General features: G+C 38.7%; 5 protein-coding genes across 5 annotated transcripts; 3 read left to right on the top strand and 2 right to left on the bottom strand.

Moving 5' to 3' along the window:
• Nucleotides 1-28: 28 nt before the first annotated feature.
• Nucleotides 29-2961, top strand: clpr-3 (Calpain catalytic domain-containing protein; the record flags this gene model as incomplete). The annotated part of the gene is made up of 6 exons (NM_060503.2): nucleotides 29-147; nucleotides 1430-1629; nucleotides 2213-2288; nucleotides 2338-2558; nucleotides 2602-2782; nucleotides 2832-2961. The coding sequence occupies 6 exons, from the start codon at nucleotides 29-31 to the stop codon at nucleotides 2959-2961; spliced, it is 927 nt and encodes a 308-aa protein (NP_492904.2).
• Nucleotides 2962-3631: 670 nt separating this feature from the next.
• Nucleotides 3632-4829, top strand: H25P06.5 (Ribonuclease H; the record flags this gene model as incomplete). The annotated part of the gene is made up of 3 exons (NM_001381220.1): nucleotides 3632-3829; nucleotides 4562-4735; nucleotides 4779-4829. 3 exons carry the CDS (start codon nucleotides 3632-3634, stop codon nucleotides 4827-4829), a joined length of 423 nt encoding a protein of 140 aa, NP_001368100.1.
• Nucleotides 4830-5863: 1034 nt separating this feature from the next.
• Nucleotides 5864-8796, bottom strand: clpr-4 (Calpain catalytic domain-containing protein; the record flags this gene model as incomplete). The annotated part of the gene is made up of 6 exons (NM_060502.2): nucleotides 5864-5993; nucleotides 6043-6223; nucleotides 6267-6487; nucleotides 6537-6612; nucleotides 7196-7395; nucleotides 8678-8796. The coding sequence occupies 6 exons, from the start codon at nucleotides 8794-8796 to the stop codon at nucleotides 5864-5866; spliced, it is 927 nt and encodes a 308-aa protein (NP_492903.2).
• Nucleotides 8797-9615: 819 nt separating this feature from the next.
• Nucleotides 9616-10339, bottom strand: Y53H1B.4 (VASt domain-containing protein; the record flags this gene model as incomplete). Its single annotated transcript, NM_001377636.1, has 5 exons — nucleotides 9616-9684; nucleotides 9735-9870; nucleotides 9919-10125; nucleotides 10174-10243; nucleotides 10306-10339. The coding sequence occupies 5 exons, from the start codon at nucleotides 10337-10339 to the stop codon at nucleotides 9616-9618; spliced, it is 516 nt and encodes a 171-aa protein (NP_001364615.1).
• A 3536-nt stretch (nucleotides 10340-13875) lies between these two features.
• On the top strand, nucleotides 13876-16506 carry cutl-10 (ZP domain-containing protein). The gene is made up of 8 exons (NM_060499.7): nucleotides 13876-13999; nucleotides 14689-14789; nucleotides 14842-14934; nucleotides 14986-15134; nucleotides 15183-15325; nucleotides 15373-15620; nucleotides 15947-16148; nucleotides 16253-16506. The coding sequence occupies exons 1-8, from the start codon at nucleotides 13915-13917 to the stop codon at nucleotides 16441-16443; spliced, it is 1212 nt and encodes a 403-aa protein (NP_492900.1). The 5' UTR covers nucleotides 13876-13914; the 3' UTR covers nucleotides 16444-16506.
• The last annotated feature ends 262 nt before the right edge of the window (nucleotides 16507-16768 follow it).

The raw sequence follows: 16768 nt of genomic DNA, 5'->3' as shown, positions 1-16768 counted from the left end.
GTGAAATTTTATCGAATTTGATTTCCACATGACAAGCGCATTTCAAATCATTTCTTTTTCTTCGATGCCTTTCATTCGACTTTCCTCTAAAGATGACGTTTTTGCAATTAGTGATAAAGAATGCGAGAAGCATGCTAAATTACTAAAGTGAGTTTTTGTTGTAACAATTTTTGTATAGGGCTGGAAATCCGCTTGCCATGCTTGACAAAATGGCAATTGCCGAAATTGCCGATTGCCGAAAGCTCACAAAACCGGCAATTGCCGGAACTAGCGAAATTGCCGGAAATATATATTTGATTTTTTTTGTAGTTTTAGGAGCTCAAACATGCATTTTACTGAACAATGTTCTTTTTTTAAACTCAAAATGGTTTAAACCTATAAGGATTGACCGTTTTCTTTTAGAAAATTACTAACCGAAAATTAAAAATCAAGGTGAAATTTTTTTCAATTTCCGATATATATATACCAGCCGTGGGTATTCCATACAGTATTCCTACCGTAATACTATTGTAAAAACTACAGTACCCCGACTCACTATTCCTCCAGAAGCCAAAGCTTCACCGACTACAAAAACTACATAGACTATAAACTATGGACACACAGAATAAGCGCTTTATATATAGTAAATGATTTATATATTTAGGTTTGAAAATTGCCGGAAATGTACGGCGATCGGCAATTCCGGCAATTTCGGCAATTGCCGGAATCGCCGAAATTGCCGAAATTGCCGATTGCCGGAAATTTCCGATTGCCGCGTACCTCTGTTTTGATTTTTTGATGCGCATGCATTTTAAAGGATTAAAGGACGATCCGTTCTTCAAGTGCTATGCACTGCGGATCTGGGATTCAGGTACACTGCCTGGTGGTGATCCCTCTGGGCTGTAATTTAAGCCACGTCCTAGCCGGGGACTGTGGCCGATAATCCAGTCGTGGATTGCTCCACTTCCCAATAGAGGCTGGGTGAACCTAGTGGGTGAGGCCGGACTTGAACTCGTGACCTCCAGACTGCTAGCGGCCACCACTACCGACTCATGTATACCTTGACTAACTCAATTTCTACAGAAAAGACAACAAAGTATTCATCGACCCAACTTTCCCTCTAGACGACACTTCATTAGGATTTGAGCAGCCAGTTCAGAAGAACGGAACACCTAAGCTTTCTTGGAAACCACCACAACATTTTGCCAACCACTACAACCGAAGATCTTCTGAAGACACGTGACACATCTGGCGAGATCCACATCCATTTCCCGCGTACCAAGGAAATGAAGGAGACTGCTGGCTGTTCAGTTGCCTGGCGACTATTATAAATAGAAAAGAGCTGCTTGAGCAGATAATACCAAAGAGATGGTATACATTATCTCACGGAATTGTGCAGATTAGGTTTACTTTTTTTTTGGATTTGAAAATGTCATTCAAGTGGTTTCAGATTGTTGGCCGATGGAGAGTGGAAAATTATTAAAACTGATTTTCATTTGCCAATGAACAAGCAATCAATTGAAGAATACGCGTGGATGATTGGCAAACAGACATGGGCTGCTTTCATTGAAAAAGGATTTGCTAAACTCTTTGGAAGTTACAAGTCACTTTCTGCTAAACCTATAGACGTCGCGTTTAGAAAACTCACAGGTATGTTACAAAAGTAAGACTTCTGTTCAGGCCAAGGGTGCGCGACAATCAGCAATTTCCAATCATTGAAAACTTTGGTAGTTTTTTTACTTTCGCTATATTTCGAAATTTTTAAAGTTCAACCTTGGCATAATTCGTCATTTTAGCATTCTGTAGAACATTTTCTCACAAAAATAACAATTATATCGAAGTTTCACGGCCCGGCAAGCCGTACTCGTGCACAATTTGTCTACCGTACTCCCGGATGTCTTTATGCGTGTTTCTCAAAAACGGCACCTTCATTTTTTTTTAATTTGAAAAACAAAATGACCAAAAGAAATCTATAATAACTCGCGTCTCAACCAGGTTATGCTTTGTGGTCGGTAGAGCGCGTTTACACTGGTGTACGCTTTGCCGGGCCGTGGCTGCGCAGCTGTGAAAATTCTCCTAGCGAATTCAAATCTTCTTTCCCGCCTTTTCTAGTGCGATGGAGCGATTGGTCGAGCTGAATACACATGATTATGAGCGTGGCCATTTACACAGTTTTGCAGTTATAACAAGTTATGCAGACATAATTCGTGAATTTTTCGTGAATTTTATACAGGAGCCTTTTCAAAAAATTATGAGCTACGAAGTTTCAAAAATTGTGATGCCGTTTGGGACATGATTGTTGAAGCCCAGTGAGTTTACTAAAATTATTTCGAAGCACAATTCCGAAGGGGTTTTCAGCTTGGCTGGATTTTTACTGTGTACATCCAAACTATCTCTAGATGAAGAGAGTGCCGAATACATATTTAACTCGACTGGCATAAAGCAAAATCATGCGTACGCGATTCTAAATTCAGTTGTGTTTGAAAACCACAGACTCGTTCAAATTGGCAACACTCATGCGTGCGACAAATGGAAAGAGTTACATAAGGAATGGAATTCCCTACATTATTTTTATAATAGTAAGTTGAAGTTTGCATTTGAGTTTGTAGAATTTTTATTCAGAATTTTCTTCCAAACTACCGAGACGCCCATATATCAGTCATTTGGATGATATGAGTTTTTGGATGGATATTGATCAATACTGCGAGCATTTTAGTAGTCTTACTGTATGTGAATATCGGAAGGATTGGAAAGAAATTCGCTTCAGACAGACTAATGATTTGAAACAAAGTCGAGAAACTGAGTATGCGTGGAGTTTGCACTGAAAACATAATTAATTCGTATTTTTTAAGGGCTTTGCGAATGACTGTTGATAGAAGATGTGAGTTAGTCGTTGAGGTGACTGATCGAGTACTTGCAAAGATTTGGGTTACAAGGAACAGAGACACCGAAGTGAGTTTTGTAAAACAAGACGTGAAATAAGGGGTAGGCAAAATGTTTAATTTCCGAATAAATAAACTCACAAGGCCTTTTAAACTTTTGACTGATTCGGGAACCCGGCAATTCACCAAAAATCAAATGCCAAACGACGAATTGCGCCCACATCTAATGGTAATGTGCACCAGGGCTGAGCAGTCGCCCAAAAAAATCGATTGCCGATCGCCGATCGGCGATCGGCGTTCGTCTATATTTTTATATTGAAAAAAAAAACCAATTTTAAGAGCTATTTTAACGTGTTATTTATAAAAACAATAACCGATCTATGATGGCCACTGGTCCCGTTGGAGGACTCTACGAGGAGGAGTGCCACAAGGTGCAGTATCCAGCCCATCCTTGTTTTCATTCTACACGCGGAACACCCCCACGGGAAACGATGTTGAGATCATCCAGTATGCTGACGACACGTCGATGATTGTACATGACAAGTCTCTGCACAATGCCGCAACAACAGCCCAAGCTCATCTGGAAATCTTAAAGGACTACTACGAGGAGCGCAAGCTGACGATCTCTGCAACCAAATCCACGTGCACTGTTTTCACGGCCGACACGAAAGAATTCAAAGTTAACCCGGATCTACACTGGGGACAAGTCAGCATCCCCGACAACGAATGAGACCAAACTACTAGGAGTCCACCTTGACACCATGCTCTGCATGCGTGCTCACAGAGATGCACTTAGGAAGAAGCTGTCCAAACTCAACAACTTGATGAAAGCGCTCTCAGGAACCGACTGGGGATGCTCAAAGGAGCTCCTATTGAAAACCTTCAATGCCATCGTCAAACCCGTCGCCACGTATGCTTCCCCCGCCTGGGCCCAACTCGTTAGTGACAGCAGCTGGAACAAAATCGAGGTACCTTATCGAGCCATCCTCCGCACCACGATGAACATTAATGAACATGTCAATCTGAAATTTATTTCATGGGGAACAAAATAGTCGTACTTTTTTCTCCAATATTCAGTTTGACAGCATGTGTGCACATCAAGGATGTTTTTCACCCGTAAAATCCAAAAAAAAAAACGGGCGAGCGGGCCACGGGTGAAACCATCCCTGGTGCACATCAGGGGTGAGCGGCAATCGGCGATCGGCGATCGGCGATCGGCAATTTTAGTGAATTTTCGGCGATCGGCGATCTCCGATCGCCGATGGGAAAAAGAGAACTCGGCGATCGGCGATCGCCGAAGAAAAAAAATTCATCGGCGATCGCCGATCGCCGATGGAATTTTTCAATAAATTCATCTCGATTTTTAAAATCTCATGTTTTTTTTAACGATTGTTTTGTTGTTTTTAATTTTTTTTTTGAGTAAATGTTAATTTTTTCGTTCCTTACCAAACAAAAAAACGGAAAGGTGTTTTGACCGAAAAAAAATCTGAGATGATGCCAGTGCGCCCCATCGCTCGTTGACACCCATCAGATTTCTGTGCATATTTCTGCGCAATTTTCTGGCGTTTCGTCTCGTTTTTTTTTAATTTTCAGAAGAGTTTAATTTTTAATTACATAATATTCAGATGAGTTGCTCAATCGTTTGGGAATTCTTCAATAAACTGCGATTTTAATATTTCATTCAAATTTACAATTTTCAGACTACCTGCTCTACGAATCAAGACAAAATTGGTTTAATCAGTGCTGTTGAAAAGAATTGGGGCTCGAATCCGGATAAACCGAATCAAAAAACTCTTAAAAGATCCACTATAAGCGACAATTCGTGCGAGCCGGTCGCAAAAAAACCGGAATTTGATTTCAAAACATTTATGCAGGTACTTGGTATCCAATTGAATAGATTTTTAGAATTATTTTCAGGAAAAGCTGGAAGAAGCTAAGAAAAGTATATCGGTTTCAGAAGACGCTTGAACAGTTCAAATCGTGAGTGAAAATTGTGGAATTCTATTAAATAGTTTTTTTTAAGGAATTGGAACGCTATCTCGCGTGCGACGATGAAGTCACGCCTCCCTATGAGTTTTGGACAGATCCGTTGAATAAATCAGCTTGTCCACGTTTGGCAAAATTCGCTGCCCAATTCTTCATTTGCCCACCAGGAAGTGCTGAAGTTGAGCGGTTTTTCTCCGGAGCTGGGCAAATTCTGTCAAAATATAGGAAGTCGTTGAGCCCTGAGAGATTCAATATGCTCTGTTTTTTGAGTAAAAACATTCCTCTGATGAACAAAAGATATAGAAAACGAGTGAATACGGAAAAGAAAGAACATGATGCAAAAAAGAAAGGAGAGGATGGATACGAAGATGCTGAAGGAAACAGTGACTCAGATGATGATTTTCTATTCGGCTAATATTGGATCGCCGATCGCCGATCGGCGATCGGCAATCGATTTTTTTGGGCGACTGCTCAGCGGATTTGGTTGCAGAGATCGTCAGCTTGCGCTCCTCGTAGTAGTCCTTTAAGATTTCCAGATGAGCTTGGGCTGTTGTTGCGGCATTGTGCAGAGACTTGTCATGTACAATCATCGACGTGTCGTCAGCATACTGGATGATCTCAACATCGTTTCCCGTGGGGGTGTTCCGCGTGTAGAATGAAAACAAGGATGGGCTGGATACTGCACCTTGTGGCACTCCTCCTCGTAGAGTCCTCCAACGGGACCAGTGGCCATCATAGATCGGTTATTGTTTTTATAAATAACACGTTAAAATAGCTCTTAAAATTGGTTTTTTTTTTCAATATAAAAATATAGACGAACGCCGATCGCCGATCGGCGATCGGCAATCGATTTTTTTGGGCGACTGCTCAGCCCTGGTGCACATTACCATTAGATGTGGGCGCAATTCGTCGTTTGGCATTTGATTTTTGGTGAATTGCCGGGTTCCCGAATCAGTCAAAAGTTTAAAAGGCCTTGTGAGTTTATTTATTCGGAAATTAAACATTTTGCCTACCCCTTATTTCACGTCTTGTTTTACAAAACTCACTTCGGTGTCTCTGTTCCTTGTAACCCAAATCTTTGCAAGTACTCGATCAGTCACCTCAACGACTAACTCACATCTTCTATCAACAGTCATTCGCAAAGCCCTTAAAAAATACGAATTAATTATGTTTTCAGTGCAAACTCCACGCATACTCAGTTTCTCGACTTTGTTTCAAATCATTAGTCTGTCTGAAGCGAATTTCTTTCCAATCCTTCCGATATTCACATACAGTAAGACTACTAAAATGCTCGCAGTATTGATCAATATCCATCCAAAAACTCATATCATCCAAATGACTGATATATGGGCGTCTCGGTAGTTTGGAAGAAAATTCTGAATAAAAATTCTACAAACTCAAATGCAAACTTCAACTTACTATTATAAAAATAATGTAGGGAATTCCATTCCTTATGTAACTCTTTCCATTTGTCGCACGCATGAGTGTTGCCAATTTGAACGAGTCTGTGGTTTTCAAACACAACTGAATTTAGAATCGCGTACGCATGATTTTGCTTTATGCCAGTCGAGTTAAATATGTATTCGGCACTCTCTTCATCTAGAGATAGTTTGGATGTACACAGTAAAAATCCAGCCAAGCTGAAAACCCCTTCGGAATTGTGCTTCGAAATAATTTTAGTAAACTCACTGGGCTTCAACAATCATGTCCCAAACGGCATCACAATTTTTGAAACTTCGTAGCTCATAATTTTTTGAAAAGGCTCCTGTATAAAATTCACGAAAAATTCACGAATTATGTCTGCATAACTTGTTATAACTGCAAAACTGTGTAAATGGCCACGCTCATAATCATGTGTATTCAGCTCGACCAATCGCTCCATCGCACTAGAAAAGGCGGGAAAGAAGATTTGAATTCGCTAGGAGAATTTTCACAGCTGCGCAGCCACGGCCCGGCAAAGCGTACACCAGTGTAAACGCGCTCTACCGACCACAAAGCATAACCTGGTTGAGACGCGAGTTATTATAGATTTCTTTTGGTCATTTTGTTTTTCAAATTAAAAAAAAATGAAGGTGCCGTTTTTGAGAAACACGCATAAAGACATCCGGGAGTACGGTAGACAAATTGTGCACGAGTACGGCTTGCCGGGCCGTGAAACTTCGATATAATTGTTATTTTTGTGAGAAAATGTTCTACAGAATGCTAAAATGACGAATTATGCCAAGGTTGAACTTTAAAAATTTCGAAATATAGCGAAAGTAAAAAAACTACCAAAGTTTTCAATGATTGGAAATTGCTGATTGTCGCGCACCCTTGGCCTGAACAGAAGTCTTACTTTTGTAACATACCTGTGAGTTTTCTAAACGCGACGTCTATAGGTTTAGCAGAAAGTGACTTGTAACTTCCAAAGAGTTTAGCAAATCCTTTTTCAATGAAAGCAGCCCATGTCTGTTTGCCAATCATCCACGCGTATTCTTCAATTGATTGCTTGTTCATTGGCAAATGAAAATCAGTTTTAATAATTTTCCACTCTCCATCGGCCAACAATCTGAAACCACTTGAATGACATTTTCAAATCCAAAAAAAAAGTAAACCTAATCTGCACAATTCCGTGAGATAATGTATACCATCTCTTTGGTATTATCTGCTCAAGCAGCTCTTTTCTATTTATAATAGTCGCCAGGCAACTGAACAGCCAGCAGTCTCCTTCATTTCCTTGGTACGCGGGAAATGGATGTGGATCTCGCCAGATGTGTCACGTGTCTTCAGAAGATCTTCGGTTGTAGTGGTTGGCAAAATGTTGTGGTGGTTTCCAAGAAAGCTTAGGTGTTCCGTTCTTCTGAACTGGCTGCTCAAATCCTAATGAAGTGTCGTCTAGAGGGAAAGTTGGGTCGATGAATACTTTGTTGTCTTTTCTGTAGAAATTGAGTTAGTCAAGGTATACATGAGTCGGTAGTGGTGGCCGCTAGCAGTCTGGAGGTCACGAGTTCAAGTCCGGCCTCACCCACTAGGTTCACCCAGCCTCTATTGGGAAGTGGAGCAATCCACGACTGGATTATCGGCCACAGTCCCCGGCTAGGACGTGGCTTAAATTACAGCCCAGAGGGATCACCACCAGGCAGTGTACCTGAATCCCAGATCCGCAGTGCATAGCACTTGAAGAACGGATCGTCCTTTAATCCTTTAAAATGCATGCGCATCAAAAAATCAAAACAGAGGTACGCGGCAATCGGAAATTTCCGGCAATCGGCAATTTCGGCAATTTCGGCGATTCCGGCAATTGCCGAAATTGCCGGAATTGCCGATCGCCGTACATTTCCGGCAATTTTCAAACCTAAATATATAAATCATTTACTATATATAAAGCGCTTATTCTGTGTGTCCATAGTTTATAGTCTATGTAGTTTTTGTAGTCGGTGAAGCTTTGGCTTCTGGAGGAATAGTGAGTCGGGGTACTGTAGTTTTTACAATAGTATTACGGTAGGAATACTGTATGGAATACCCACGGCTGGTATATATATATCGGAAATTGAAAAAAATTTCACCTTGATTTTTAATTTTCGGTTAGTAATTTTCTAAAAGAAAACGGTCAATCCTTATAGGTTTAAACCATTTTGAGTTTAAAAAAAGAACATTGTTCAGTAAAATGCATGTTTGAGCTCCTAAAACTACAAAAAAAATCAAATATATATTTCCGGCAATTTCGCTAGTTCCGGCAATTGCCGGTTTTGTGAGCTTTCGGCAATCGGCAATTTCGGCAATTGCCATTTTGTCAAGCATGGCAAGCGGATTTCCAGCCCTATACAAAAATTGTTACAACAAAAACTCACTTTAGTAATTTAGCATGCTTCTCGCATTCTTTATCACTAATTGCAAAAACGTCATCTTTAGAGGAAAGTCGAATGAAAGGCATCGAAGAAAAAGAAATGATTTGAAATGCGCTTGTCATGTGGAAATCAAATTCGATAAAATTTCACGGTGACATTTAATATTTTTTTTTTTTTTAATTTTTAACGAATTGAATTATTTTTTAATTTAAAAGCTCACAGTACCCTAGAACGGGGTTCACGAGGCAGTTCTTCCTTCTTTTTATCATTAGAGCTAAGTTTCATTCGAACTGCAAAGTTCACGGTAGCACAGAAACTAAATGGCCACGTTCATGATACTCCGTCTGAAAACATATATTTAATTTTTTGAAATTATCAGTAACAATCATAGATTTTAAATGTGTTTCTGATATGGAAAACATACCAATAACCTAAATTCATAAAGTTTTTATCAAAATTGAAATTTAAATTGTTTTTTCTTTTTTTTGTTGAGAAAATTGACTTATGTATTTAATTTTTGTCCGAATTTGTTCACATGTGTCAAATTAAATTATTTAACGTTGTGGCAACACATTTCTCACAGAAGTTGTGCTTAAAGCATGCTAGATGATTTGAAAAATCAAAAAGAAATCAATGAAATTCAATACATATCAAACTATATTGACAAAATTAAAAATTTCTAAATAAAACTATATCCACAGATTTGTTAGGTTTCCTACTTCAGAAAATTTACTAACAAAAATAATTAATTGCGCCCGTTTCTGAGATTACGTCCAGTGCGGCAATCTTGTTGTACTGAAACTCAAATTTTCTCCGATTTTTATTATGAAAAATTTTTTAGAATTCATGAGGAACCCGGTTTATTACATAATTTTCTTCTTCGTTTCCTCCGCGTCCCAAAACAATGGCAGCGGCAAAAAATAGAAGAGACCAGTTTTGCATTAAGAAAGGTAGTCCAAATAACGGTCAAGCCAATAAAACGGAGCAAATGCAAAACGGGATACGGTGTACTGAAATGATAAGGACCCAAAATAAACATGAAGTGAATATCTTTTCTCACCTCCAGTTTAACATTACATTTCGTCTTCCAATATTCACAATAAAATCCACCCACAATGTGCCGGGACTTTGGAGAGATTGTCTCAAATTGTAAGAAACATTGGCTGATCTCGTACCCGGTCTCATCTTGACTTCCTCTGAAATTTCAAATAGTGGGAAATTGCAATGAACTAACTCTAACTCACTTGACACTGACAAACCTATTCATATGATTTTCAACCATGAACATGATACCATGATTACTCGAAAATTCCCAAGTATAGAATATCAATTGCTCATTTTCAAACTTCTCGGCTTTTCCATACTTGACAAAAGCTTCATGTAGACTATTTGTGTAGAACTCTCTTGGTTTGGGGACAAAATCAAATTTCATATGGTTCATCTTGGTAGGGCTGAATTATTTATTGAAGTAGAAGCTTTTGTATAATATACTAATATACCTTCGAATTACACAGTCTAGACTAAATTTGCGATCGGTACGGAGATACACACATACAACAAAGTATGCGCCTGGATCCAGAAAAAATGGAAAGGTAGTCCAAATAGGTACTACATCAGCAAATGTTTCTTACAATTTGAGACAATCTCTCCAAAGTCCCGGCACATTGTGGGTGGATTTTATTGTGAATATTGGAAGACGAAATGTAATGTTAAACTGGAGGTGAGAAAAGATATTCACTTCATGTTTATTTTGGGTCCTTATCATTTCAGTACACCGTATCCCGTTTTGCATTTGCTCCGTTTTATTGGCTTGACCGTTATTTGGACTACCTTTCTTAATGCAAAACTGGTCTCTTCTATTTTTTGCCGCTGCCATTGTTTTGGGACGCGGAGGAAACGAAGAAGAAAATTATGTAATAAACCGGGTTCCTCATGAATTCTAAAAAATTTTTCATAATAAAAATCGGAGAAAATTTGAGTTTCAGTACAACAAGATTGCCGCACTGGACGTAATCTCAGAAACGGGCGCAATTAATTATTTTTGTTAGTAAATTTTCTGAAGTAGGAAACCTAACAAATCTGTGGATATAGTTTTATTTAGAAATTTTTAATTTTGTCAATATAGTTTGATATGTATTGAATTTCATTGATTTCTTTTTGATTTTTCAAATCATCTAGCATGCTTTAAGCACAACTTCTGTGAGAAATGTGTTGCCACAACGTTAAATAATTTAATTTGACACATGTGAACAAATTCGGACAAAAATTAAATACATAAGTCAATTTTCTCAACAAAAAAAAGAAAAAACAATTTAAATTTCAATTTTGATAAAAACTTTATGAATTTAGGTTATTGGTATGTTTTCCATATCAGAAACACATTTAAAATCTATGATTGTTACTGATAATTTCAAAAAATTAAATATATGTTTTCAGACGGAGTATCATGAACGTGGCCATTTAGTTTCTGTGCTACCGTGAACTTTGCAGTTCGAATGAAACTTAGCTCTAATGATAAAAAGAAGGAAGAACTGCCTCGTGAACCCCGTTCTAGGGTACTGTGAGCTTTTAAATTAAAAAATAATTCAATTCGTTAAAAATTAAAAAAAAAAAAATATTAAATGTCACCGTGAAATTTTATCGAATTTGATTTCCACATGACAAGCGCATTTCAAATCATTTCTTTTTCTTCGATGCCTTTCATTCGACTTTCCTCTAAAGATGACGTTTTTGCAATTAGTGATAAAGAATGCGAGAAGCATGCCAAATTACTCTCCAAGGACGGAAAATTATTTTATTTTTTGAATCTAAAAAACCAGATTCCTAAACTAAAAAAAACAGAATAATACAACCAGACACGTTTTCTGTGTCATTTTGTGAAAATGACTGGTAAGTGGATATATGGGAATCTGCAATGCTGCATATTGAAACATATTTTATTAACCGAACGATGAAGCTCAACTTTTTGGTCGCGCTTGCGATTTTTCTTATGAACGAACATATACAACGGAGTGATTAAAATATGAAGGCCCCAAAAAACACCAAGAAATAAAAATAAAATTCGATTTGCGTACCCAGAAATTTGTTTTAGTGCGTTCGGATCCTCGAAAAAATCGGTGAAGTTCATTGGCAGTTTAGAAATCTGAATGATGAATACGACTACCGCAACATGGCATTCAAACCTAACTAGAGCACTTATTTTTGAATTCACCTGTCATGTTAAGCCCTGTGTCGCACCTCTGACCAAAACTGTCGTAACTTCAGAACCTTATTAGTTTTGCAAAGTATAATATATGCTGACAGTAAAATTTATGGCAAGGTTTTTGGAATTTTTCCTATAAAACGTTCTGTTTTTTCTAGCAGCTTTCGTATGTAAAACTATTGTAAACTTAAAAAAAACGCTATGTTTACTTGTATATTTTGAAGTTCTCAGTAGCAATCATAGATTTTAAATAGGTTTCTGATACGGAAAACATATCAATTAACTAATTTCACATAGTTTCATCAAGATTGAAATTTAGGGGTTTTTAAAACCCTTTTGTTTGAGAAAATTTTCCAAAAAATTATTTTTTTCGTCCGACATTTTACAAATGTGTCGAATTAATTTATTCAACGTAGTGGCAACAAATTACAATTAACTCACTGAAATTGTGTTTAAAGCATGCTTGATTATTTGAAAAACCAAAAAGAAATCGATGAAATTTAGTACTAAATCAAAAAATCTTGATAAAATTTGAAAATTTGAAAAAATTTCCAAGTAAACCTACATCCACAGATTATTTAGATTAATTGCAAGGTTTTTAACTGTGTTCTTTCAGAAAATTAACAAAAAATACACTAACTGTGCTCGTTCCTGAGATTACAGTCAGAGGTACCCATTTAAATAGTATTCACAGCAGTAATCTAGCCCATTTCCAGGTCATTTTTTACCCAGCCATTCAATTTTTTGATCCCTAAAACCCATATTTGCCAGTAATTCATAACAAGTATGCAAAATTGAAAGTATGTTGTCCAAACACTTTCTTCCGGGATATCTTGCAACTTTTCCTTCTTCTCATACACCTGGTCTGACCTACTCTCGTTTCTTCTCAATTTGAAGAATTAGTGTCATCATCATATTTATGAGTCGTCTCTTCTCTCCTTACACGAAGGACACATGTTATGTTTACTTTACCCATCACGCCGCACACTTCAAGGATAAGTACGAGACACCGTCTCCAGGGGGGGGGGGGGTCCTGTAAAATATGGGGGGTAGTGAAACATTAAGAAGGGGATACAGGGTTCACACTGGAACATAGGTTAGGGTTCAGGAAGTTCAATTTGTTCTGGAAAGTCTCGGGAATTTGGGTCAAGTTGCCGGCAGTCTGGGAAACATGGTGCATCGAATCTGGAAATTTTGCAGTTAGGCGAATTTTTAGAAAATGAATAGATTTTGAACATGGTGTGCATCGAAAAGGCAATTTTGGCAGAAACGAAAAAATTGTGCATCGGCGGAAAACCTGGATAAAAATTATTTTTGAAAGAATTTCAACCCGATAGCTTAAACAATTTTCCAGCAATTGTTCTTCAAGGGTTCATCTAAAAACTTGAAAATTCTTTGAAAATATAGTTTTTTGGAATTTTTCAATCAAATGTTTTTCTGTAATCATCAATACTTTTGAAAATTGTTTTTTATTCTACTAGAATTAGAAAATTCTAGAATTCTGGTTTAAAATCAATTTCGAAATTGCGTTTAAGATGCTAAAACTTAAAAATATATATCAGGAATTTTCTGGGAAACGTTCTTCTCAACTGTTATTTTTTCTTTAATTTTTTTATAAAAAAATATATAAAATTTGCAATAGATATTAGAATTTTTTTTCGAAAAAAATTCATATACCGATCCCAAAAGCCAATTTCCAGCCAATCCCTCTTACCTAGTCAAAGATGATAATCCAATGCGCAATATGCTAATGTGACCTGTTCCCATTAGCCTAGACACACTTCTTCCCCCGTTTTTGCCAACCGATTACAACCTCAAAAAAACCCCAAAACTTTATAAAATAAACTGTCCAATTGTCCATCAATCAACCTTCAAAACTTCAGAACCTTCTCCTTCTTTTTCTTCTTCTCGATTACAAGAGTATCGGGGGGCTCAAGGTGAAGAGGTGGGGCGGGATCCCGGGGTAGGGGAGAGAATATGAATATAAATTTGGGTGCGTGAACCATCTCGGGAGGGTCTTCATTTCTCTCAGCAGAATATGTCAAAATTGTGCTACTTACTCGTATTACTTATAATTCAAGTATGGGCTGCTGACCCACCGACGCTGGATAATGGAATCTCAGGTAAGGCTCTCTACAGTACCCATATTCGTAAATCCCGGTTTTTCACACCTACAGTAACCCTAGCACCGTTTTTGATTTCGCCACTGTTGTACTGTTGGTACAGTAACCAGTAGCTACTTCTGTAGTGGGGTTACTGTACTTTTCCGGGGCACTTCGGAGCCTGAGTATAACAGTACAGTAACCCTAACTACAGTTATCCAGAAAGTCAGTACCCCAAGTAAAAAGACCTAGCAGTATTCCTTAGTACATATGAGTAAACTACCTCAGCGAAGAAGTACAGTAATTATAAGAGTCAGTACAGTAGCCTAAAAAATAATTACAGTACTCCCAGTAACCTTATACACCAGAATGTAAGTACACAGACCTTGATAAAATGATCTATGTCAGAGCAGTATTCCCTAATATAGTTCAGCAAATAAGTACAGTAACCCTGAGAGAAATAACAGTACCCCCTAGTACAGTAATCTTAAGTACAGTAACCCTAAAAGTATGCATAGAAACCCCAACGATTATAAGGGCGGTGCTCGTACTTATATCGGTCAAAATTGATCTCGCTATCAAATAAAAAAAATGATTCAAAGAACAACTAAAAACCCTAACTATGAATACAGTAACCCTAACAAAAACTATCTGAAAAAATTGGGTCTCGCAACGATTTCACTTACCACTACCCTACTCCCATATTCCAGAGCTCCCCGAGGTGGACTGTATGGAAGATCGTGTGAAGCTCTCCTTCAAGACCCAACGCCCATTCCACGGCAGGATATTTGTTAAGGGAATGGTTGATAAGGTTATACAAATCACTAAAATTAGCAGATTACTGTAAATTTAAACTTTTCCAGCAAGCTTGTGTTCGAGACTTTGTCACTAGTCAAGCCAAAGATGTGACTTTTGAGCTAGAGAATGGAGCCTGTAATATGAGGAGGCAGAGAATGGTAAGCCACCTAAACTACCGTAAGACGCTACCGTAACCTTTTATTTTCCAGCTAGGACCCGAAAAGCGCGGAATGGAAATGTCAATGACCGTCATCATCTCCTTCCACTCCACCTTCATCACCAAAGTCGACAGAGCCTACCGATGCACGTGCTTCTATATGGAGGCCGATAAGGTTGTGACGAACAAATTCGATGTCAGGTACGGCGGCCTACAGTAGGCATAAGGTATTACAATACCCTATTACAGCATGCTCCCGACCACAGATCTCATTGACACCGCCCGTATGCCGCTGTGCACGTATTCGGTGCGCCGCGACTCGATCACCGGGCCGATTGTAGAGTTCGCCAAGGTTGGGGAGACTGTGTACCATGTGTGGAATTGTGAAAGTGGTAAGTATAGAAGAAGCCTAAGCCGGCCTAAGCCTAAACTATTTCAGACATGTTCTCTATGCTCGTGCATTCTTGCTTCGTGGACGATGGAAATGGTGATGAGCGTAAGCCGCTGCTCGACGAGCACGGTTGTGCTATTGATCCACTGATCCTCCCGGATCTGACCTACAACAAGGACAACAACGTGGCGTATGCTCAAGTGAACACCTTCAAGTTTGCCGACAAGGTCTCCACGTACTTCCAGTGTGCTGTGAGCACCTGCATGAATACCGAGGGAATGTGCGATGGGAAAACGGTGAGCTAGCAATCTTCAGAAAGAATGCCACCCGGGAAACATCGGCTGCTACCTGAATTCGGGTTGAATACCAATTGACTATGCCAGCAAATTGTCGGCTGCGACTCAGTTTTTTAAAATTTTAAATCAGCGACCGACTCCAGGTTTTAAGTATCCCCGAGTTCTGAGTCCTGTTAAATATCGGGTTTCCTGGCAGCGGACACTTTATGGGTTTTCTACACCTAATGCTAATCACCCGTGAAACGCCGGCTGTTATATGTATACACCAGCAGCAGACATTTTTCGGGATTTTACAAAAAATCAATAATTCATCGATTTTTCTCCAGCCACCACGTTGCGGACCAGCAGGCTCGTTCCGTTCTTCATCCAGCTCAAATGACAATGGCTTCAACCGACGTTCTCGCCGAGCAACTTTGTCCAACAGGACTGCTGTCAACTGGGTACACTTGGCAGATACAATGGATCTGGCCGCAAATAAGATTACTGTATTTGAGCTGGAAGAGAAGCAGAATAGTGAGGATAAGGATGGTAAGAATAATCAAAATTCTGTAATTGGTGGCCTAGAAACCCAAAGTGAGGCCACACAATTTACATTTAAAATAATTCTAAAAGCTAATTTTCAACAATTCCAGAACCCCCAGCTCACTCCCACCTGGCAATCCTCCAAGGATCCCATCCCTCCACAGTGGTCTGTCTCAACCAATCTAGGATCCAAATATTCTTTGTCTTATCATTTTTAATGCTCACCGTGGTTACGGTTCTTACCATTTTCACTGTACGACGGTCAATGACGGCGCCGACAAAATGCCAGCTAAACGCCTGACTTTTTAGGTGAAACGTTTTTATGTTTTTTTTTCTTTTTTTACAATGAAAGTTGTTGAAATTTATGTTTGTTTTTGATAGAACATACATAGAACCAATACCAATCTGCAGAAAAATCTGAAATGACAGTTTTATCGATGCACCATGATACGCTTCTATTTCGCAACCAGGCCTGTCATAAATGTAATTCCAAAAACCCAGTAGGTGGTCTGATAGTGTGGGTGAGTCATAATCATCCCATTGAATTACTCTACTATTTCACGTGAGCCTAGGTTCCCTCAACACACTTCAAAAGTTCAAAGTCACCAGGCATTTTCTTCAATGAT

The sequence above is a fragment of the Caenorhabditis elegans genome, chromosome I (assembly GCF_000002985.6).
Source record: "Caenorhabditis elegans chromosome I".
Taxonomy (NCBI): domain Eukaryota; kingdom Metazoa; phylum Nematoda; class Chromadorea; order Rhabditida; family Rhabditidae; genus Caenorhabditis; species Caenorhabditis elegans.
Note: the sequence above shows the minus strand (reverse complement) of the source record. Positions and strands in the feature narration are given on the sequence as shown.

What these genes read in the sequence shown, in the direction of transcription:
- cutl-10 (NM_060499.7), top strand. Translation starts at nt 13,915, where the DNA reads ATGTCAAAATTGTGCTACTTACTCGTATTACTTATAATTCAAGTATGG. An exon ending in TTAAGGGAATGGTTGATAAG is followed by an intron (nt 14,790 to 14,841) that starts GTTATACAAATC and finishes AAACTTTTCCAG; the next exon opens with CAAGCTTGTGTTCGAGACTT. An exon ending in TGTGTGGAATTGTGAAAGTG is followed by an intron (nt 15,326 to 15,372) that starts GTAAGTATAGAA and finishes AAACTATTTCAG; the next exon opens with ACATGTTCTCTATGCTCGTG.